Source organism: Eubalaena glacialis, chromosome 2 (genome assembly GCF_028564815.1).
Source record: "Eubalaena glacialis isolate mEubGla1 chromosome 2, mEubGla1.1.hap2.+ XY, whole genome shotgun sequence".
NCBI lineage: Eukaryota > Metazoa > Chordata > Mammalia > Artiodactyla > Balaenidae > Eubalaena > Eubalaena glacialis.
This window is the reverse complement of record NC_083717.1, coordinates 42,994,022-43,016,964: the sequence shown is the minus strand read 5'-3', so window position 1 is coordinate 43,016,964 and position 22,943 is coordinate 42,994,022. Positions and strand designations below refer to the sequence as shown.

Below are 22,943 nucleotides of genomic sequence, written 5' to 3'. Positions count from 1 at the left end.
GATGGGGGATTAGTCTTACCTAAGTCAAAGGGCAATACCAGCTCTAGGTGATTCCAATGCACAGGGTTCAGGACCACACTGAAAAAACACTGTCAGTGATAATACTAAATTTTTTTAAAGAAACTGAGCTTCTACATTCAAATGAATTCTACCATCATTGAAATGGAGAGGTGAATAGCTCCTACTCAGCTTTCATTATTCAAAGCATTTCTAAAATTCATTTTCAGAAATTGCCTTCAGGATCTACAAAACATTCCTTCAAATATCTTCGTAAGTAGCAAATTTCCCTCTTTCAAGGAACGATAACACAGTGAAAAGTGCCTGGACTTTTGCAGTCACATAGATCAGAGTTCAAATCCTGGCTTTCTCACATCGTTATTGTTATGTTGGTGGGTTTTCACAGCTGTAGAAGGCAGGTAATGGTACTTCCACAGATTTGCTGTGTGTGAAAGCTCCCGGCAACCAAAAATAATTCACCTGCTTTGAGGGTAGATTTGATTTGTTTAGAACTAGTTACATGACAGTTAGTGCCAAAGATGTTGAGTAAAATAGATGACTATCAGCAAAGATCAGCAAAAGGATTGTTTTCTTTTAAAGCCAAGGTTATGAAATAGACTGGTTCTCTCATGCCACTCAAAACAATCTCTGAAGACAATTCCAACAGCATTCTTTAAAAAGACCAAACTTTATAAATAAATATATTGATTTCTAAAGTTCAAACGGTGAACATTATTCGGCTGTAAAATCTCTGTTCCAGTTACTTAAAAATATTCTATATGGCCAACTCCGGAGGTAGGCAGTTTATGTCTTGAATTCTCTCTTACCATCGCGGTTCAATTTGTTCTACTTGCATGGGACTCCTAACCAATATCTGCTGTTTCTGCAGATATTTCTTCCTCTATTTGCACAATGGAATGACTGGCCGGAGGTAATCCCAGGTGAAAAAACATGGGGCTGTGGCTGCTTTTACACAATGGCCACAGAACATAATACACATAATACATGCAACATTCTCAATCAGAATCATATCTCTTTTTTGCACAGCCTGGCCTGTTCTCCTTCCATCTCACTGCAGTTTGTTCATTTTTACATATATATATATATATTTATTTATTTATTTATTTTTGGCTGCTTTGGGTCTTCGTTGCTGCGCGTGGGCTTTCTCTAGTTGCGGCGAGCGGGGGCTGCTCTTCGTTGCAGTGCACGGGCTTCTCATTGCGGTGGCTTCTCTTGTTGCGGAGAAGGGGCTCTAGGCGCATGGGCTTCAGTAGTTGCAGCGTGTGGGCTCAGTAGTTGTGATGCACAGGTTTAGTTGTTCCAAGACATGTGGGATCTTCCTGGACCAGGGCTCGAACCCATGTCCCCTGCATTGGCAGGCGGAGTCTTAACCACTGCTCCACCAGGGAAGTCCCTGTTTGTTCATTTTAATTTTAATTAAGAAGTCTTTCCTCTCTCGGGAGTGACAACAGAAAGAAGGCAAAACCATAGTAAGATTTCCACATCCTCAGCTCATGTCCAAAAACCACTCTGGCGTAATCAGAAATAAAGCTGACCAAAACTACATAGCAGTCAAACTCAGGTGGGTAACAAGAGAAGAAGGGCAGAAGCAGGTATGTTTAGAAAGTATTCTGCTTCAGAGAGATTTTTTTTCTTAATGACGATATATGCAAATTATCCAAAATCCATTATTCCCTCATGCCTCTCTGGTTTTTATGGTGATTTTAGTAATCTGTACTTATCACATTCATTAGGCACATCTTTGGGGCCTTAAGTCAATTAAAATTAAACAGTGAACTGCAAATATATAGGACTACTATTAATTTGGAGACAGGGATTGTTCTGGTCACTGATCTTTTAGCTTGCCTTACTTTTCTCCACCAGGATTTCTCAAACAGCTGGTGCTGCTGACTACAGTGGGAATTAATCTCCCATAATATATCCATTTTTGGGGGGCTATACCCATGAGTTCCCAGAAAAACATTCTGAGGTTTGTAATTTTCTTTCTCAATGGCTCAGTCACCCAAATTCCTGGAGGCAAGACCTCCCATCACTTCATTCCTGCAAAAGCAGTTAAATGGTTTGCACAAGCTACGTACAAACATCAAGTCTCCTTTCCGGATCACCCTTGCATTTGTCCCTGCTGAGTGGAGGGGGTTTTAGAGGATTAATGCCTTAGGTCTGTTGGGAAATATCATCAAATGTCTCTGTAGGGCTTCCATGGTGGCGCAGTGGTTGAGAGTCTGCCTGCCAATGCAGGGGACACGGGTTCGAGCCCTGGTCTGGGAAGATCCCACATGCCGCGGAGCAACTGGGCCCGTGAGCCACAACTGCTGAGCCTGCGCGTCTGGAGCCTGTGCTCCGCAACAAGAGAGGCCGCGATAGTGAGAGGCCCGCGCACCGCGATGAAGAGTGGCCCCCGCTTGCCACAACTAGAGAAAGCCCTCGCACAGAAACGAAGACCCAACACAGCCCAAGAAATAAATAAATAAATTTTTAAAAAAGTAAAAATTAAAAAAAAAAAATGTCTCTGCTCACTGTGGACAGAACATCTGGTCCTGGTAAAATGAGGTTTAAAATAAATAATCACTCTTGTTACACTGTGATTCTAGTCCACCATATTTCTAGGATGTGTTGCCCTAAAGTTAATGCCTGTTTCAATTAAGTCTAATCATCCACGAGGCTGGTATTTTTAAATGGAATGTAAAAGCCATAGATTTCTTACAGGCATACAAATAGGAAAATATCCTATCCATTTGGAGTAAGATCCTTAACCACAAACCCTGCTATCAGCCAGGAGCTATGTGGCCCCTCTGCTATGGGCATCCCACTTAGTCTTGGTCAGTGTGTCCCCAGCCTGAATTCTTTTATTGCTTTTTTAGAAACCAGACACCCAGACATTGTGTGTTTGTGTGTGCAAAGTGAAGTGAAAAAATGATGCAGTTTGTAGTGACTATTGTGGGTTGCTCCCCTCACAACATCCTTCCCATCCTTCCTCTCCACTGGGTTGCAGACTTGTGGTTTGGGTGGGACTGACCCCATCCCCAGTGTCAGGGATGGAGAAGAAAGTATATGAAATGCCCAGGACCTGGCATCCTCTGGGGTTTAGTGATTGGCTGAGGTGAGCACATGACTTAAGTTGATCCAATCAGAGGGAAGCCAAGGACCTTTGCTCATTGCTTGGTTGTGAGGGCAGTTCCCTTGTGGAACAAGCAGTCTGCAAATAGGGCTAGAATTGCTAATGCAGCTTGGAGGGAAACCAGCCCAAATACTAGAATCGTTTCCAAAATTTTCTCAACATTATTTGCCTCCCAAGAACTGCTGGATGTTAGGGCTGGCACAGATCGGATCTCTAGAGTCTATTCTCTTTGCTTCCTTCTCTCCATTTTATAGATGAAGGAACCAAGGCTGGACAAGCTAGAGTGACCTGTCCCAAATTACATAGAACCACTATTTTGACTCAGCTTTTATCCAGAGTCTATTTGTTCCCCACCCCCAACAAAATTTTCTAACTCAATTTATATGTAGAAATAGTTTCTTAGTGTTAACACATTTGGATCATTTAACAGGGGAAATGATATTATAGCAAGAATTGTGGGGACAAAAGCAATTCCTTGGACCCATATAACCAACAGCCTGGATAATTAAAGTATGCGTTTTGGAGAAGGGTAGAATGCAGAGCCTGATATCAGGAGTAATACAACTTTGTATCTAAAATTATGTAGAATGACCTATGGTAACAGAATTATCTGGAAAACCCTTCAACTCTTTATTTCATTATTCCTGTTCGTATTTCTTCTCTGTGTCTGATACAAAAATCCAGTGGGATATGGCAAAGGTAACATGATGGTCCCAAACCCATTTCCTCTACCTTCTGGGCACACAGCTAGGTCACATTTCCCAGTGTCCTTTGCTGTAGTGTGTGGTCATATGACAGATTTGGGGCCAATGGGATGTGAGTAAAGAAGATGTGATCCAATTCCTAGCCTGCCCTTCAAAAGCACCCACATACAACTGTCCATGCTCTTTCACCGAACCAACACATAGGTTACCTGTCAAAGAGGGTAGATCACATGCTGGAAGGAACCTGAGCCCTGGGATTACTGATGGAGCAGAGCTGCCTGCAGATCAGAAACACCAGCCAGGCTTTGCAGGAGGGGAAAACTTCTTTGGTATTAAACCACTAAGATTTGAGGGTTTATCAGGTACTCAGGGTAACACACCCAGCATCCCCTTAACTAATACAATAGGGATTGTCTACACCAAAGCTTCTTCTTAAAAAGATAATACAGAAGCCTCCATTAGCCCAGAACACACATCAGAGAGGGTCAGATTTAAAACAAGCACACCAGGAGAAAAAGGAACCCTCCTACACTGTTGGTGGGGATGTAAATTGATAAAGTCGCTATGGAGAACATTATGGAGGTTCCTTAAAGAACTAAAAATAGAGTTGCCATATGATCCAGCAATCCCACCTGTGGGCATATATCTGGACAAAACTCTAATTCAAAAAGATGCATGCACCCCTATGTTCATAGCAGCACTATTTACAACAGCCAAGACATGGAAGCAGCTTAAACGTCCATGGACAGATGAATGGATGAAGAAGATGTGGTACATATATAAGATGGAATATTACTCAGCCATTAAAAAGAATGAAATAATGCCATTTGCAGCAACATGGATGGACCCAGAGATTATCATACTAAGTGAAGTAAGACGGACAGAGAAAGACAATTATCATATGATATCACTTATATGTGGAATCTAAAAAATGATACAAATTAACTTCCAAAACAGAAATAAACCCACAGACATAGAAAACAAATTTATGGTTACCAAAGGGGAAAGAGGAAAGAGGAATCAATTAGAAGTTTGGGATTAACATATACACACTACTGTATATAAAATAGATAACCAATAAGGACCTACTGTATAGCACAGGAACTATATTCAATATTGTGTTGGCCAAAAAGTTCGTTTGGGGTTTTCGGTAAAATGTTATGGAAAAACCCAAACGAACTTTTTGGCCACCCAATATTTTGTAATAACCTATAAGGGAAAAGAATCTGAAAAGAAGAGTTGCGCTGCACAGTGGAAGATGGCAGTGTGGGAAGACATGGAGTTCACATCTTCCCACAACTAGGGCGCCTGCCAGACGCTGGTGGGGGACCTCAATGCTTAAGGAGACAGGAGGAACCCCTGAGTGACTGGGTAGGATGTGGGGGGAGTGAGGGGGGAGGAGAAGTGGAGACCAGACAGGACCTGTGCCCCTGAGGGGTGGCTGGGAGGGGACAGGGGTTCCCATGCCTGGAGGGACCCTTGGGGGCTTGGAGGATCGGGGGGAGCACGCCTAGCATTTCCCCTGCCCAGTCGGGCCCTGGGAAGCCTGCAGGGCTCCCACACTCGTTACGCCACCCTCCAAGGCCCCCTCCAGGCCGCATTGGTCCTAGGAGCATAGGAGGGAGGTGGAGGGGTGCAAAAGAGGAGAGACGGACGGAGGGGGAACCCTCCAGGACTGGAGGACCAGGGGAGGCATGGCAGCTGTTTCCCTCAAGCCCTGGGATGCCTGCTGGGCTCCCAGGCCTGGTCCTCCATTCTCTGAGGCCCCCTCTGGCTGCGGGGGTCCTAGGGGCATAGGAGGGAAGGAGGGGGGGAAGAAGAAGAGAGGCCAATGGGGTGGGGCCCTCAAGGATGGGGGGAATGTGCCTAGCGTTTCCCCCACCCACTCGGGCCCAGTGAGCCTGCTGGGGTCCTGGACCTGGTCCTCCGACCTCCAAGGCCAGAGGCACTCCTGGGCCCCTCTTGTTGCGTTGAGCCTAAGCCCCACCCCCCAACCCCCCAGGGCCTTTTCCAGTCCTAAGCATAGGCTGTACCCACCACCTAAACCCCGCCCCTGCCTAAGCCCCGCCCCCCACAGCCAAGGCCTTTTCTGGCTCTTTTTTTTCCTCCTCTTTTTTTACTATTTAGGTTCTGTTTTACCTTCCAGTTGTTGCTTCATCTATATATATATATTTTTTTCTTTCTAACATATGTTAGTTTTCTAACCTTTTTTTTTTTTTTACTCTTTGTTATTGTTCTGCTCATTTTTTTCTTTTTTCTTTTTCCTTCTTTCTTATTTTTTTCTTTTTATTTTGCCTCCCCACATGGCTTGCAGGATCTTGGTTCACAAGCTGGGGGTTGGGCCAGAGCTCCTGTGGTGGGAGCTCTGAGTCTGAACCACTGGACTAACAGAAAACCTCAGACCCCAGGGAATATTCATTGGAGTGAGGTCTCCATGAGGTCCTCATCTCTGTACCAAAACCCAGCTCTACCCAACAGCCTACAAACTCCAGTGCTGGAAGCCTCAGGTCAAATAACCAGAAAGACAGGAACACAATCCCACGTATCAAAAAAAAAAAAAAAATGAAACGACAAAAAAATATGTCACAGATAAAGGAGCAAGTCTTGTAGGATAAAAAACTACAAGACTAAATAAATAAAGAAGAAATAGGAAACCTACCTGAAAAAAGGATTCAGAGTAATGATAGTAAAGATGATCCAGAATTTCAGAAATAGAATGGAGGCACAGATTGAGAAAATACAAGAAATGTTTAACAAAGATCTAGAAGAACTAAAGAACAAACAAACAGAGATGAACAACACAATACTGAAATGAAAAATACACTAGAAGGACTCAATAACAGAATAACTGAGGCAGAAGAACGAATAAGTGAGCTGGAAGACAGAATGGTGGAATTCACTGCCGCAAAACAGAATAAAGAAAAAAGAATGAGAAGAAATGAAGACAGTTTAAGAGACCTCTGGGACAACACTAAAAGTACCAACATTCCAATTATAGGGCTCCCAGAAGAAGAAGAGAAAAAGAAAGGGTCTGAGAAAATATTTGAAGAGATTATAGTGGAAAACTTCCCTAACATGGGAAAGGAAATAGTCACCCAAGTCCAGGAAGTGCATAGAGTCCCATATAGGATAAATCCTAGGAGAAACACACCAAGACACATATTAATCAAACTAACAAAAATTAAATTCAAAGAAAAAATATTAAAAGCAGCAAGGGAAAAGCAAAAAATAACATACAAAGGAATTCCCATAAGGTTATCAACTGATTTTTCAACAGAAACTCTGCAGGCCAGAAAGGAGTGGCAGGATATACTTAAAGTGATGAAAGAGAAAAACCTACAACCAAGATTACTCTACCCAGCAAGGATCTCATTCAGATTCGATGAAGAAATCAAAAGCTTTTCAGACAAGCAAAAGCTAAGAGAATTCAGCACCACCAAACCAGTTTTACAACAAAGGCTAAAGGAACTTCTCTAGGTGGGAAACACAAGAGAAGAAAAAGATCCACAAAAACAAACCCAAAACAATTAAGAAAATGGTCATAGGAACATACATATCGATAACAACCTGAATGTAAATGGATTAAATGCTTCAAACAAAAGACACAGGCTGACTGACTGGATACAAAAACAAGACCCATATATATGCTGTCTACAAGAGACCCACTTCACACCTAGGGACACATACACTAAAAGTGAGGGGATGGAAAAAGATATTCCATGCAAATGGAAATCAAAAGAAAGCTGGAACAGCAATACTGGTATCAGATAAGACAGACTTTAAAATAAAGAGTGCTACAAGAGATAAGGAGGACACTACATAATGATCAAGGGATCACTCCCAGAAGATATAACAATTATAAATATTTATGCACCCAACTTAGGAGCACCTCAATACATAAGACAAATGCTAACAACCATAAAAGGGGAAATTGACAGTAACACAATAATAGTAAGTGACTTTAACACCCCACTTACACCAATGGATAGATCATCCAAACAGAAAATAAATAAGGAAACACAAGCTTTAAATGACACAATAGACCAGATAGATTTAATTGATATTTATAGGACATTCCACCCATAAGTGGCAGAATACACTTTCTTCTCAAGTGCACATGGAACATGTTCCAGGATAGATCATATCTTGGGTCACAAATCAAGCCTCAGAAAATTTAAGAAAATTGAAATCATATCAAGCATCTTTTCTGACCACAACGCTATGAGACTGGAAATCAATTACAGGAAAAAAACTGTAAAAAACACAAATACATGGAGACTAAACAGTGCACTACTAAATAACCAAGAGATCACTGAAAAAATCAAAGAAGAAATTTAAAAATACATGGAAACAAGTGACGATGAAAACATGACAACCCAAAACCTAAGGGATGCCGCAAAAGCAGTTCTAAGAGGGAAGTATATAGCAATTCAATCTCACCTCAAGAAACAAGAAAAACTCAAATAAACAATCTAATCTTACACCTAAAGCAACTAGAGAAAGATGAAAGAAGGCAACCCAAAGTCAGTAGAAGGAAAGAAATCATAAAGATCAGAGCAGAAATGAATGAAATAGAAATGAAGAAAACAATAGCAAAGATCACTAAAACTAAAAGTTCATTCTTTGAGAAGATAAACAAAATTGATAAACCTTTAGTCAGACTCACCAAGAAAAAAAGGGAGAGGGTGCAAATCAATAAAATTAGAAATGAAAAAGGAGAAATCACAACTGACACTGCAGAAATACAAAGGATTATAAGAGACTACTACAAACAACTATATGCCAATAAAATGGACAACCACAAAGAAATGGACAAATTCTTGGAAAGGTAAAATTTCCCAAGACTGAACCAGGAAGAAGTAGAAAATATAAACAGACCTATAACAAGTAATGAAATTGAAACTGTAATTTAAAATCTTCCAACAAATAAAAGTCCAGGACCAGATGGCTTCACAGGTGAATTCTATCAAACATTTAGAGAAGAGCTAACACCTATCCTTCTCAAACTCTTCCAAAAAATTGCAGAGGGAGGAACACTCCCAAATTCATTCTACGAAGCCACCATCACCCTGATACCAAAACTAGACAAAAATGTCACAGACCAATATCACTGATGAACATGGATGCAAAAATCTGAGCAAAATACTAGCAAACAGAATCCTACAACACATTAAAAGGATCATACACCATGATCAAGTGGGATTTATCCCAGGAATGCAAGAATTCTTCAATATACACAAATCAATCAATGTGATACACCATATTAACAAATAAGGAATAAAAACCATATGATCATCTCAATAGATACAGTAAAAGCTTTTGACAAAATCCAACACCAATTTATGATGAAAACTCTCCAGGAAATGGGCATAGACGGAGCCTACCTCAACATAATAAAGGCCATATATGACAAACCCACAGCAAACATCATACTCAATGGTGAAAAACTGAAAGCATTTCCACTAAGATTAGGAACAAGACAAAGATGTCCACTCTCGCCACTCTTATTCAACAGAGTTTTGGAAGGCCTAGTCGCAGCAATCAGAGAAGAATAAGAAATAAAAAGAATACAAATTGGAAAAGAGGAAGTAAAACTGTCACTGTTTGCAGATGACATGATACTATACACAGAAAATCCTAAAGATGCTACTAGAAAACTACCAGAACTAATCAGTGAATTTGGTAATGTTGCAGATACAAAATTAATGCACAGAAATCTCTGGCATTCCTATACACTAACAATGAAAAATCAGAGAAATTAAGGAAACACTCCCATTTACCACTGCAACAAAAAGAATAAAATACCTAGGAATAAACCTACCTAAGAAGGAAAAAGACTTATACTCAGAAAACTGTAAAACACTGATGAAAGAAATCAAAGATAACATAAACAAATGGAGAAATATACCATGTTCTTGGATTGGAAGAATCAATATTGTGAAAATGACTATACTACCCAAAGCAATCTACAGATTCAATGCAATCTCTATCAAACTGCCAATGGCATCCTTCACAGAATTAGAACAAAAAACTTTACAATTTGTATGGAAACGCAAAAGACCCCGAATAGCCAAAGCAATCCTGAGAAAGAAAAATGGAGGTGGAGGAATCAGGCTCCCCAACTTCAAATTATACTACAAAGCTACAGTAATCAAGACAGTATGATACTGGCCCAAAAACAGAAATATAGATCAATGGTACAGGATAGAAATCCCAGAGATAAACCCACTCACCTATGGTCACCTAATCTATGACACAGAAGGCAAGAACATACAATGGAGAAAAGACAGCCTCTTCAATAAGTGGTGCTGGGAAAACTGGACAGCTACATGTAAAAGGATGAAATTAGAACACTCCCTAACACCATACAGAAAAATAAACTCAAAATGGATTAAAGACCTAAATGTAAGGCCAGACACTATAAAACTCTTAGAGGAAAACATAGGAAGAACACTCTTTGACATAAACCACAGCAAGATCTTTTTTGACCCAACTCCTAGAGTAATGAAAATAAAAAAAATAATAAACAAATGGACCTAATTAAACTTAAAAGCTTTTGCACAGCAAAGGAAACCATAAACAAGAGGAAAAGATAACCCTCAGAATGTGAGAAAATATTTGCAAATGAAGCAATGGACAAATGTTTAACCACCAAAATATACAAACAGCTCATGCAACTCAATATCAAAAAAACAAACAACCCAATTGAAAAATGGGCAGAAGACCTAAATAGACATTTCACCAAAGAAGACATACAGATGGCCAAGAGACACATGAAAAGATGTTCAACATCACTAATTATTAGAGAAATGCAATTCAAAACTACAATGATGTATCACCTTACACTGGTCAGAATGGCCATCATCAAAAAATCTACAAACAGTAAACGCTGGAGAGTGTGTGGAGAAGAGGGAACCCTCTTGCACTGTTGGTAGGAATGTAAGTTGATAGAGCCACTATGAAGAACAGTATGGAGGTTCTTTAAAAAACTAAAAATAGAACTACCATATGACCCAGCAATTCCACTACTGGGCATATACCCTGAGAAAACCATAATTCAAAAGGACACATGTACCCCAATGTTCATTGCAGCACCATTTACAATAGCCAGGACATGGAAACAACCTAAATGTCCAACGATAGATGAATGGATAAAGAAGATGTGGTACATATATACAATGGAATATTACTCAGCCATAAAAAAGGAAAGAGATTGGATCATTTGTAGATGTGGATGGACCTAGAGTCTGTCATACAGAGTGAAATAAGCCAGAAAGAGAAAAACAAATATCGTATATTAACGCATATATGTGGAATCTAGAAAAATGGTACCGATGAAATTATTTGTAGGGTAGGAATTGAGACATAGATGTAGAGAACAGACATGTGGACACAGAGGGGGAAGAGGAGGGTGGGACAAATTGGGAGATTAGGTTTGACATAAATACACTACCATGTGTAAAATAGATAGTTAGTGGGAACCTGCTGTATAGCACAGGGAGCTCAGGTCGGTGCTCTGTGATGACCTAGATGGGTGGGATAGGGAGAGTGGGAGGGAGGTCCAAGAGGGAGGGGATATAGGTATACATATAGCTGATTCACTTCGTTGTACAGCAGAAACTAACACAACATTGTAAAGCAATTTTACTCCAATAAATAAATAAATAAGAATAACTGGATCTCTTTGCTGTACATCTGAAACTAACACAACATTGTAAGTCAACTATACTTCAATAAATACACACCAAGGAAGGGAATGGGTAGAGAATTGTTGGTCAGTTTCAGGGGCAGTTTCTGTTCCTCCCTATGGTCTGCAGGATTCTGGATGATGCCAAAGCCTACCCCCATAATCAGTGGTTCACCAAACATAATTTTGAAGGGTAATGATGATATTACCCAGGATACTCAAAAGGCATAATCAAATTCAAAACTGCTGCCTTCTCCCTACTTTACTCTTAATAAAATCCAATAGTGAAAGTTAATGTTGCCAAGTCTCTGCCTAGAAAATCCAGTTTTTGCAATTATCCAAGATAATAAAATTGTCTCAGCTGAAACCAAGATCTTGTCTGTAAGGGCTGCTCCACGTTTGCAGCCGGCACTAAAATGGAAGGTATACGAGAGCACCACACTGAGGGGGAGGGGGCATGATGATCCAAGGTCAGGCCAAGGCCAAGTCATCAATTTGGCCAAGTCACCAACTTCTTGGCTTCTGTTACAACATCTATAAAATGGGGTTATTGAGCCTAACTTGCTGTGAGGAGGAGGGGTGGAGGAGATGAAGGTTGAAGTCCTTTCAAAGAAAAGGAAGGAAAGAAGAAAGGAAAGGAGAGAAGGAAGGAGGAAGTGAGGGAGGGTAGACTGTATTATTTCCAGAAAGACATGTGTACTGAAATTAGCCATGTGTCTCCAGTGTTGGAATTTCTTTAGAAAGATCAAGGTTGTACACAGGAACTGTGAGTGAGTGTGGGAATAAGGCTGAGGACAGGGATGTTCGGATGCAGGTGTCATAGTAACAAGGGCCCCTGGGTTCTTTTAAGCCAGTGCACTCACCATAGTGTGGAATGATGCTCCAGGCCATGGCAGACGCATAGATGCCCCCAGTCATCCAGAAGATGCCTAACCAACTGAGATGCTCTCCTCGTTTCTCCCGGGACAAGAATTCAGAAAAATAGGCAAAAACAATGGGCAGAGCACCCCCAATACTGCAGAGAGAAAATGCCAGAAAGTAAGAACCAAGTCAGACACTAAAAATGGTCATAGCAGGAACCCAATTGCCTTGTCCCACCCTTAGGCTCAGTGGTGAAATAACCCAGTGAATTCGAAAGACCGGCCAAGGCAGTGTTGGATGATTTTGACCTTATGACTGACTTTACAACCTAACCCCTTTCTAAGGTTCAACTTTAACACAGTATCTTGGAAGTCAAACAAAAACTCAGTTCAAAGTTTTCTGGAGGTACCACTCAGAGTCAGGGTATCAGGATGGATGGACCACTGGTCTTGGGGTGGGGCGGTGTCCAGCTGAACCTCTGTAATTACGCACCCTATGCCTGAGATGAGTCTGCAGAAGAGGAAGGCTCCATATCCCTGTACGAAGGAAGAGAGGGAGGCGAAGGAGGCGTTGATGGCCAGGGACATGCTGAGGACTCGCTTCCTCCCCAGCTTATCAGCCAGGCCCCCCAGGATGAAGGCTCCCCCCATCATTCCTAGGTAGACTATCAGCCCTGTGAGGAGGAGAAAGAGAGAGGAGAGGGTGGAGAGAGAATACAAGAGATTAGAGACCATGCAACATTTTAGAAAATCTGATGCCCATTTTAATGCATCCTAGAAATTCTGTGTCACAGACATAAAAGGTGGAATGTGACAGATGTTGGTGGCCAATTAGAAATGTTGGACAAATGTGACTTCTTAGGAATGTTATTCAAAAAATAATAGTCTCACCAGGTTTACACATAGGTACACATACTAAAATAGATCAACCATAGCTGAGTTTGATGTATCTTTTTTCAGATGCATAATCTGCAGATGAGGGAAATTCTGTCATTTTATTTTTAAGCAAAAAAAGTGTTGGTGCTACAAAAGTCCTTACCTGTGGGGTTACGTTTAGAGAAGTTTTCCAGGGAAAATTGTGGCCAAGCAGGTATGAGGACCAATGGGAAGGAAAAACATGGTGCAAGTGAAAACAGCAATTACCAACAAGACAGCTTATTTTATTAAACACCCAAGAAAGACCTTTTCCAAGCCACAACCAACATTCAGATTTCTTAGGGGAATGTGGAAGAGAGTAGCAATGAACTATCCTTTCTTCAACACATGTAACTACTATGTGCCTTGTAATAGAATCAGTTAATTTATGATATCATTTAAATACACTGTTGTAGACACATTTATGGAATTCCAATGAAGCCAGCAAGCATCCTCATAGAGTTGGCAAATCTCCAGAAGCACATGGATAATTCTTTCCTACTGAATATTGAGTACTTACTAATTATCAACGACTGTGCTAGTACATCATTTACCAAACTCAAGAAGGAAATTTTGGAGAATGTCTTTCATGCAGTGGAAATACTGAATACAAATTAGATAAGTGTTCTTTTGCTCAGCCTTGACTGTAAATCAAACGAAGAACATCATTTGTCTTTCACAGAAAGGAAGCTTCTCCTGACCTGCGGATGCTTTATTTATGCAGATGTGTGTTGGGAAGGGCCCACATAAAGCAAAGAGCTTCGTTAGCTGGTTAATCAACTGGAAGGTAGGTCCCCAAAAGGAGCAATTCAACTATGCTCTGCTTTATCTTCCCAGTGGCAGATTTCCTTCTTTTATTATTTTTATTCCATGAGATGAAAAGAAATGATAACTCTGGTGCTGTCAATGGTTTTCACTAACTAGGATTCCCTTCCCACATGTGAGTTGTAACTTTTCACCCCTACATCGCTCAAAGTCATGAAATATGTTATTTCCTTTTTCTTTTCCATATATGTCACTTCATGAAATACGCCTGAGTCTATAAGCATTCATTAAATGCTTGTTATTAGGTAAGTGTTATTTTTGTTAATGGGGATACAGCAGGGTACAAACACATGAAAATCCCTGCCTTCATGGTGCTTACATTCTAGTTGGGGAAAAGAGATTATAAATGAGTGAGTAAGATATACAGTAAGTGGGTTGCTGATAAGTGTTATAGAGAAAAATAACACAGAGGCAGGGAAAAGGAGAGTCAGGGTGGGAGGTGACAGTTCTAAATAAGATGGTTCAGGAAGCTCTCAGGGAAATGGGACATTTGGGCAAAGATCTGCAGAGAGTCAAACATGGGGATGTCTAGGGGAAATTGCTGGACCTGTGCTCCTGGACCCAAGGTTTCTCTCCATTACAATTTTACCAGTTTCTCAGCCCATAGCTCAGAAAATGTAGTGAGCAATTTCCCACTGTATTAGGTCACTGACACTTGTGTTTGAGAAAATGAGTCAAGACTTGCAAACCCAACTCAGGCCTGGGTCATGCTGTACTGTAATAATGTCTGGGTTAGTCTTCCTGCTAGACTGTGAGTTTATCTGCCTGGTCCAGCCCTGACCGGCCAAGGGCTTTCAGCATCTGGTTCCCAGCAGACTTAATCTTGCCTGGTTCTTAGCCATTGGGTGTTAAGTGGGATTGCCTTACTCACTGATGATGGTGTCTTAAAACCATCTTCTGTTGCCATGACCTATCTCCAGCAAGAATGAATTCGGTCAGGTGATTGGGTGAGCCTCAGGCTGTAGCTTCCCTATTATTCTCACCGAGTAGTACTAGTCTGCAAGACTGGCTTTGTGTTTGGTCCCCATGCTAGTTTCCTACCGGCATCTGATGCCCCAACCAATTGGAAAGGTCCCAAACCCTGTGTGTATCCACCCAGGCTTTGCCCAGGAAAGAACTGAGTTCTACTTCCTCAGACTTAGACAACCCACCTAACACCTTGACCACGGCCAAGAGCCCCACATCTGAGATGCCCTGCCCTTCCTCCCCACTCCCAGTTAGACCCCTGGGAGGTCACCACCAGTCCAGTTCACACTGGAGTTTCACACAATTCCTTATACTTGGTAATTGAGACTTCTAGACCAGAGCAGAGAGGGAACTTTTTTCCCCAGTTAGGTCTGTTAGGCTTCCAACTTTTTTTGGCCTCAGTTTAGTGCAACTCCCTGCCAAGAATTTCCAACATCCCATTCAGCCAACAGAAAACTTGTGTTTCTCTCATGATACTTGGTCAGTAAACATTTGGAATTAAAAAAAAAACCAAAAAACAGATATTGAAAGGGAAGAAGGAAGAAGGGGGGAAAGGGAGGGAGGAGGGAAGTCCCACCCAAATTGCAGCCCCATGAGCAAAGTAGATGCTATGGTTGCTTTAAACCACTGAGTTATACAGCAATAAATAATGGGACAGTAAGTGCTGAACAAACTTAAGGAGCCTAATAGATCATATAACAGCAGCAAAACGGCAAACATGGGGTGAGCACTTGCCACTAGACAGGCTCTGTGATAAGCATTTCACAGGCATTGTTGATCCCCTTTCATGTTTACAACAATCCAGCGAGGGAGATACTGTTATTATCCTTATTTTATACAGGAGGAAACTGATCCACAGAGAGATAAAGTAGCTCCCCAGTGTCAACAACTGATGGAAATATCAAGATTTGGGACCAGTACTTCCGACCTCAGGGTCCCTGCTTCAACTACTATATTTCACTGCTCTTTACGGATAAGCATTGGTCAGACTTCGTAGCTCTGCATCAGTTCATTCTTTCTTCATTGGCTCGTCCCCAGGATGGCTTGCTCAGTGGGGCAAGGTTCTTTCCATTCAAGGAGATAAACCACAAAGTCTGTGATTATCTCCTGGTGAGAAACAGTGCTCCAGTAAAGGTATATGTCAGGTATTTTAAACATGGGAAGGCTTCCAAGAGAAAGACATTGAGCTGTTGTCAAAGGACACACAGAAGTCAGTCAGGTTTCCATCTTGGTGATGGGGGTGTATCGCAGGCAGCAGCAGACAGCACGTGCAAAGACAGGGAGGCTGAAAGAACAGCTGATGTGTTTGGGCAGCTACCTGCAAGTAGTTCAGTGTGAGTAGAACACAGAACTCGTGGGACACCTGGTGAGGGATTGAGGCTGGAGGTTAGGACAGAGGCCAGTTCATAAATGGCCCAGAGGGTGTGTGTGCATGTATGTATGTGTGTGTGTGTGAGAGAGAGGGAGCACATGCGTGCACGTGTAGGAGTGCGTGCACATGTGGTGTTTGCATGCCTATATGTGGGCCTATAAATTGGGGGGAAGGGAAAATAAGAATCAGAGGAATCGTCAGGACATTTGCTAAGAACCAATCTGTACACCCCATACCCTGGTCCCACCCCAGAGGAAAACACTAGCGTCCAATAAAAGTTCTATTTTTTTCTTACTTCAATAAAGCTATCTTCAGCACTTCTCGAATTTCACTATGTACACAAATCATGGAGGTATCTTTTTAAAATCAGATTCTGATTCTCCAGTTTGGTAGGTCTGAGTTGGGGCCTGAGAGTCCGTATTTCTAACAAGACTCGTGCTGCTGGCCCACAAGCCATACTCTGAGTGGCAAGAGGCTAGAGCACACCCACCTTCAGGACAAAACAGGGAGGGGAAGTGGTAAGAATCCTGACTTTGGAACCCAAAGATCTCATTCACTGGTTGTGTAATTTGGGAGAAAATCCTCTCACCGTGTAAGGGCCTGATCTTCACATCTGTAAACTGATGGTTGAGATAGCTAATCTCCAAGCTGCCTTCCCCTTTGTTTGTTTCTAAAAAGTATAAATCATGAAGGATGAAATTCTGTGGATTTCTCAGGAAGAAGATTGTCAGACTAAAAAAACAAATCCAGACACAGTTGCTTGATTAAACTTTGGTGATAGTCACACAAGACATGTTTATGGATCAGATGTGGCCCTAAGTGGCTTCTGGGCCACCAGTTTGCAATCTCAGCAGTGAACATTGTGCCAGTGATTGAGCTGTTATCTCTCAGCTCCAAAGCCATCCTTCTAGCCCCTACTTTGTCCACCAACTAATACAAGTACTTTGCAGGCTGCTCCCTGCTAGGCCCTGCCAGTAGGGGGCACTAGAGGGAGACTTCAAGGAGGGGACCTCTGCTTTTTGCTCCTGTAAGTTTCACCTGCACAACACTTCTTCTCTCTGGCCGCAGCAATTCCCTTCCACGGCAGCAGCAGCTGAATCCAAAAAGCAGAACCCAGACACATCCCGCCTCCCCTCCCCTCCCCTTCCAGAGCAGCACCAGCCAGCGAAGGGCCTCTCTCCAGAGATCTGAGCTAGCTCCATGGGGCCCCCTTTCCCTGAGCTTCTAAGTTATCATAATTCCAACTTATTCCCCCAGTCCTAAGGGTGGTGGCTGCTCCTTGGCTTCACTACCTCAGTATACTTTTAACAAACATTTCACTTACCCAGTTAATAATTTTTTACATTAAATTCTCTCTGTTTCAATAATCGCCATGATTTCTGTCTCCTGACTACACCCTGACTGATCCAGACACATAAGCAAATTGATGAATCTTAGAGATTAGACATTGAGTTCCATCCCTTAGCTGTACTGGATGAGGAGACTGAATACCAGAGAAGGTCAGGAACTCTCTCGGAAGCTCTCTGCTGGCCCGGGATCTGCTGGCACTGCATTCTGGTCTCCTAGCTCCAGGCCGGGTGCTTTTGCTACCAAACCTCACTGCCCAAGGCAAAGGAAGAACTAGAAAGAACAAGAAGGGCTTCTCAAAATGCTGTCGTAGGGGATCAGAATATGCAGCCTCCAAATGTGCCACGCTGATATAAGGATTATTTTGAGCTGAAGACAGTTGAGAAAGAGCAGACTCCAAAATAAAGCTCTGCCCTCCCTCACATTTGCCTAAAAGCAGGCTTAGACTCTAAATCACCAGAGACTCTTATCAACATAGAGGCAGCGCAAAGAGGAATCTATATAACAAACCTCACTAAAGCCACTCTATATTAGTTTGCCCTACAGATTGATTTACCTTCCCACAGTTTGCCACTCTAGGAAGCCTAAAACCCTATTTGTTTGTCTTGTCACTTCTCTACAAATGTACTGTTCTTTGTGAAGATGCTATCTAAGCCCAGATTCTAACCATCCCTAGAGTTACTCACAAGTATATGCACTGTGCATGGCAATAAAGTCCATTTGTTTTTCTCTTGTTAATCTGTCTTTTGTCAGTTTAATTCGCAGGGTCCCTAGCCACCAAACCTAGGAGGATAGAGGGAAAAAGTTTTTCCTCCCCTGTACTGTTTTGGGACGCCATGAAAAGGAAGAATGGAGGCAAGATGAGCCTATCCAAGGAGAAGAGAAATAGACAATTAACAATGCCTCTGAAATGGCTGTGCTATTAAACTCATTTAAAATCTGTCTTTCACAGCAGAAATTAAGACAATAAATTTGGAAAATTAGAGTGCACTGGAGTTATCAAAAATTACTTTAGCATGAAGCTGATAAGGGACTAGTTAGAAAGCTAGGAAGTCTACCCTCCTTCAATGCTATTCAACAAACTCAGTGGCATCTTGAGGCAATGTCCCCCCTAATAACACTGAGGTTTTTGAGGTAATTAAAAATCATGATTTAGAGTCTAAGCCTGCTTTTAGGCAAATGTGCAGGAGGGCAGAAAGCTTTCTTTTTTTTTTTTTTTTTTTTAAGTCTGCTCTTTCTCAACTGTCTTCAGCTCAAAATAATCCTTATATCAAAGTGGCACATTTGGAGGCCACATATTCTGACCCCTTACGACAGCATTTTGAAAAGCTCTTCTTGTTCTATCTAGTTCCTCTTTTGCCTTGGACAGTGAAGTTTGGTAGCAAAAGCACTCTGCTACTTGCAGAGCAGGGGGCATGGAGGTGAAAGGAGGGGGATGTGGTGGGGTGAGAAGGGCTTTCAACTGGTGGTAACACCGCAAATAAAATGGAAAAGAGGGAGGAACCCACACTGATAGGTGCCCATAAAAGGAAGAGCCCAGTCTTGAGACACAAGACTTGAGCTGGTCATGGTCATAGCCCTGGCTCCATGGGTTACCAGCAGCATGACCACGGGCTCCCCACTCAGCTTCCCTGATCATTGCTCCTTCTTTGTAAAATTCAGACACTAGTGATCATCTTGCAGAGTTGTTAGGATTATGTAGGACATTGGGTTGAAAGTACGTAGCAGGATGCCTGGCTCGAAAGTAAACACATAACTGATCAAAGTTGCTATTGTTGTTATGAGCAATGCAGGTTAGAATGGGCTGGTACCTGAGAAAGCCACAGGATTGGAAAAATGACAATAAGTTGGTGGTATTTTAAAATCAAATCAACCATATATTAGAATTTGAGAAAAGAGGATCAAGACGGGCGTAAGGGGCTTCCCTGGTGGCGCAGTGGTTGAGAATCTGCCTGCCAATGCAGGGGACACGGGTTTGAGCCCTGGTCTGGGAAGATCCCACATGCCGCGGAGCAACTAGGCCCGTGAGCCACAACTACTGAGCCTGCGCGTCTGGAACCTGCGAGCCACAACAAGAGAGGCCGCGATAGTGAGAGGCCCGCGCACCGCGATGAAGAGTGGCCCCCGCTTGCCGCAACTAGAGAAAGCCCTCGCACAGAAACGAAGACCCAACACAGCCAAAAATATAAATAAATAAATAAATTTAAAAAACAAACAAACAAACAAAAAGACGAGCATAAGAAACTTATTTATAGGATTATGCCCTTTAAATGTACCTCCCTCTCTCCTTACCTGAAAAGGAAGCCAACTTCCAACAAAAAGCTTTTTTGGACTAAAATTTTTTCAAGTTTCTTCTAACAAGACTTTGGTGGGGGGGGGGGGGACATTTTTCCCCTAACTCTTCTGTTTCTTAAGTTCCCAGATTAAATGTCATCTCCTGAGAGAGGCACCCCTGATGTCCCAAACTAGGACTCAACAAACTTTTTCTGTAAAGGGCTAGAGAATAGATATTTTACTTGCAAATAATTTACTCTGCAGAAGTCTTGTGGTCTCTATGACATTTTCTTCTTCCTTTTTCCTTTATAATCCTTTAAAAATGTAAAAACAAAAATACAGTAAGTCCCCTCCATACAAACAAGTTCCATTCCAAGAGTATGTTTGTAAGTCCAATTTGTTCGTAAGTCCAACAAAGCTAGCCTAGGTACCCAACTAACACAATCAGCTATAAAGTACTGTACTGTAATAGGTTTATAGTAATACTTTTCACACAAATATTTCATAAAAAACAAACACAAAAAATAAAGAAAACATTTTTAATCTTATAATACAGTACCTTGAAAAGTACAGTAGTACAGTAAAACAGTTGGCATCCAGGGGCTGGCATCAAGTAAACAGGCAAGAAGAGTTACTGACTGGAGGAGGGGGAGGAGGTGGGAGATGGTACAGCTGAAGGATCGTCAGGAATAGGAGACGGAGGGAAAGCTGCAACTTCACACACGTTCGAACTTGAACGTTTGTATGTAGGGGACTTACTGTAGGCCACAGACCTGTAGGCCATAGTTTGCTGACTCCTGTCCTGTTCCAAATGAAATTCTGTCATCTCTGCTGGTCTTTCGGCACCATACTACCATTCCTTCATATAACATATGTCTATTTGCTGTTATGTATTTATTGGCTCAACGTTTGTCAGATGCCTTTGACTGCCATGTCCCGGAGGAGGGGGAGGAGGGGACCTGTCAGTTCTGTCCGAGTGGAGTTCCCACTGTGTCTCTAGCACCCAGCGCAGAGAATGACACCTTGTAAGCACTCCATTAATATTTTTTCAAGAAATAAACAAAATAATATTAAAATAATTCACACCCACTGTAGAAAACTCTGAAAAATACATTAAAAATGTATAAAAGGTAAAGTCAAAACTATCATACCACCACTCAAAGACAGCTGTTATTAGCGTACTTTATTCTTTGTATTTGTACACCTACAATTACATGGTGGAGACCATTCTGTCTTGGAAGTTTCATAACCTATTTTTTCCACTTGATAAATAATTCAGCAGAGAACATCTTTGTGCATATGTCCTTGTCTGCGTTGCTAGTTATTTGCTCAGAATTGATTCCTAGAAATGAAATCATGAGGTCAAAGGGTTTCTTGAGACCCAGTGCTGAATTTCCTTCCAGAGAGCTGGTATGTAACACAAACCTCTTGCCATCTCTAGAGATGCTCTTCACACAGACAGAATATACCCACAGCACCGGGGGCAGCACGTTGAGGAGATAAACAATCAGAATGTGCTGGCTTATATGTGATGGGAAAGAAGAGGTTCCTGCAGGATAATCTTCTTTATTTAGCAATTAACCAAGGACAAAGAAAGCATTTCTCACATTTTTTTCACTTGAATACATAGAAATTAAATGCATTAATATCCTAGGAAACTTCTGAGCTCCCTTTTTCTGCAGCCACTCCAGTATTTATTTGACTGCATGCATATGCTTTGCAAGAATAAAAATCAGCATCTCCAGATGGAACCATTTCTATTCCACTTCTTTATTATTCATCCAAATATACTTTCTTGAAGGGTAATGTTCTCTTGGACTAGGGTCTGGGAGTCACAGATCTATAAAGTTTACCACTTTATCATGTGGTAAACGTGATAAAGGTTGAACACATAAGTGAACCCCTGGGAGAAGTCTCACTTTGGTACTAAGTCATGGAAGAACATCAGGGTATCTATCTGCATACCCCTATGAAATCAGATGCCTTGGGTAATTTGGCCAAGTGCTTTGTTTATATAACATCTGGATGCTTGGAAACTTCTGGGATAAGTACTTTCTTCTGGGTCTAAAGCGTTTAGCACAGAAAAGGTTTGGTTTTAACAGTTTGTCTAGTGGAAACCAACCTGGCAATCATTGTATTGGACTCTTCTAGTACTTTATGTGTCCGATAAACTCAAGTGAATGAATCTTTGGAAGTAGGTTAACTTTCCCAGTCTACTGAAAGTTGGAACTCTCCAAAAGGTCACATAAGATATTTGGAAACAAGTGTGGAGAGGAGAAAAGAAGGGACAAAGGAATTAGCATCTTTTAAGACCCTACCATGTGCTAGATACTATGCTAGGTGATATATAGAATAATTTCAATTTGTCATTCCAACCCTGTGAGGGAAGTATTAATGTTTTCATTTAATAGATGAGGTTAGGAGCTTTCCTCTCTGACCACAATTATTGAAATATCTGAGTAAATTGTTCTAATATCTGATAGAAGAAATCCAGGTTTACAGTTGGGTGATTCATCAATGCCCCAAGTTATGGAGTAGCCCATGAGAAAAGGTGCACTAATACTATTCAAGGACATCAGGGCTGGAGGTATTTGTCACTCTGCCTGAGGATGCAATACGTTCACTCATACTTGGTCCTTCAGCTCGAGAGAAGCCACAACGCTATGGAAGAGCAGAATCATCCCTCCTGGAAGGTCTAGGTTTGGCATGTGGCCAATTGATCCAGAGGTAGGGGTCTGCAGATGGATTGGGGAATCTGAGAGACAGAGCCACTTGCTTCAGCAACATAGTGTAAGGATAGGGTCTTAAACCAGGAAGAGGTTCTTTCTCCAGCAATACTTAAAGGAAATTAAAGACC

The 22,943-nt window shown here is 41.7% G+C and overlaps 1 protein-coding gene across 3 annotated transcripts in view; it reads right to left on the bottom strand.

The window, feature by feature from the left end:
* The window catches only part of SV2B (synaptic vesicle glycoprotein 2B), a 77,718-nt gene that overhangs the window by 35,492 nt on the left and 19,283 nt on the right, over positions 1-22,943 (bottom strand). For all 3 annotated transcript variants that reach the window (XM_061181787.1, XM_061181788.1, XM_061181789.1), the window contains exons 2-3: positions 12,881-13,061; positions 12,391-12,542 (exon numbers count right to left, since the gene is read on the bottom strand). In XM_061181787.1, the coding sequence (XP_061037770.1) occupies positions 12,391-12,542; positions 12,881-13,061 (333 nt within the window). The remainder of the gene's footprint in view (positions 1-12,390; positions 12,543-12,880; positions 13,062-22,943) is intronic.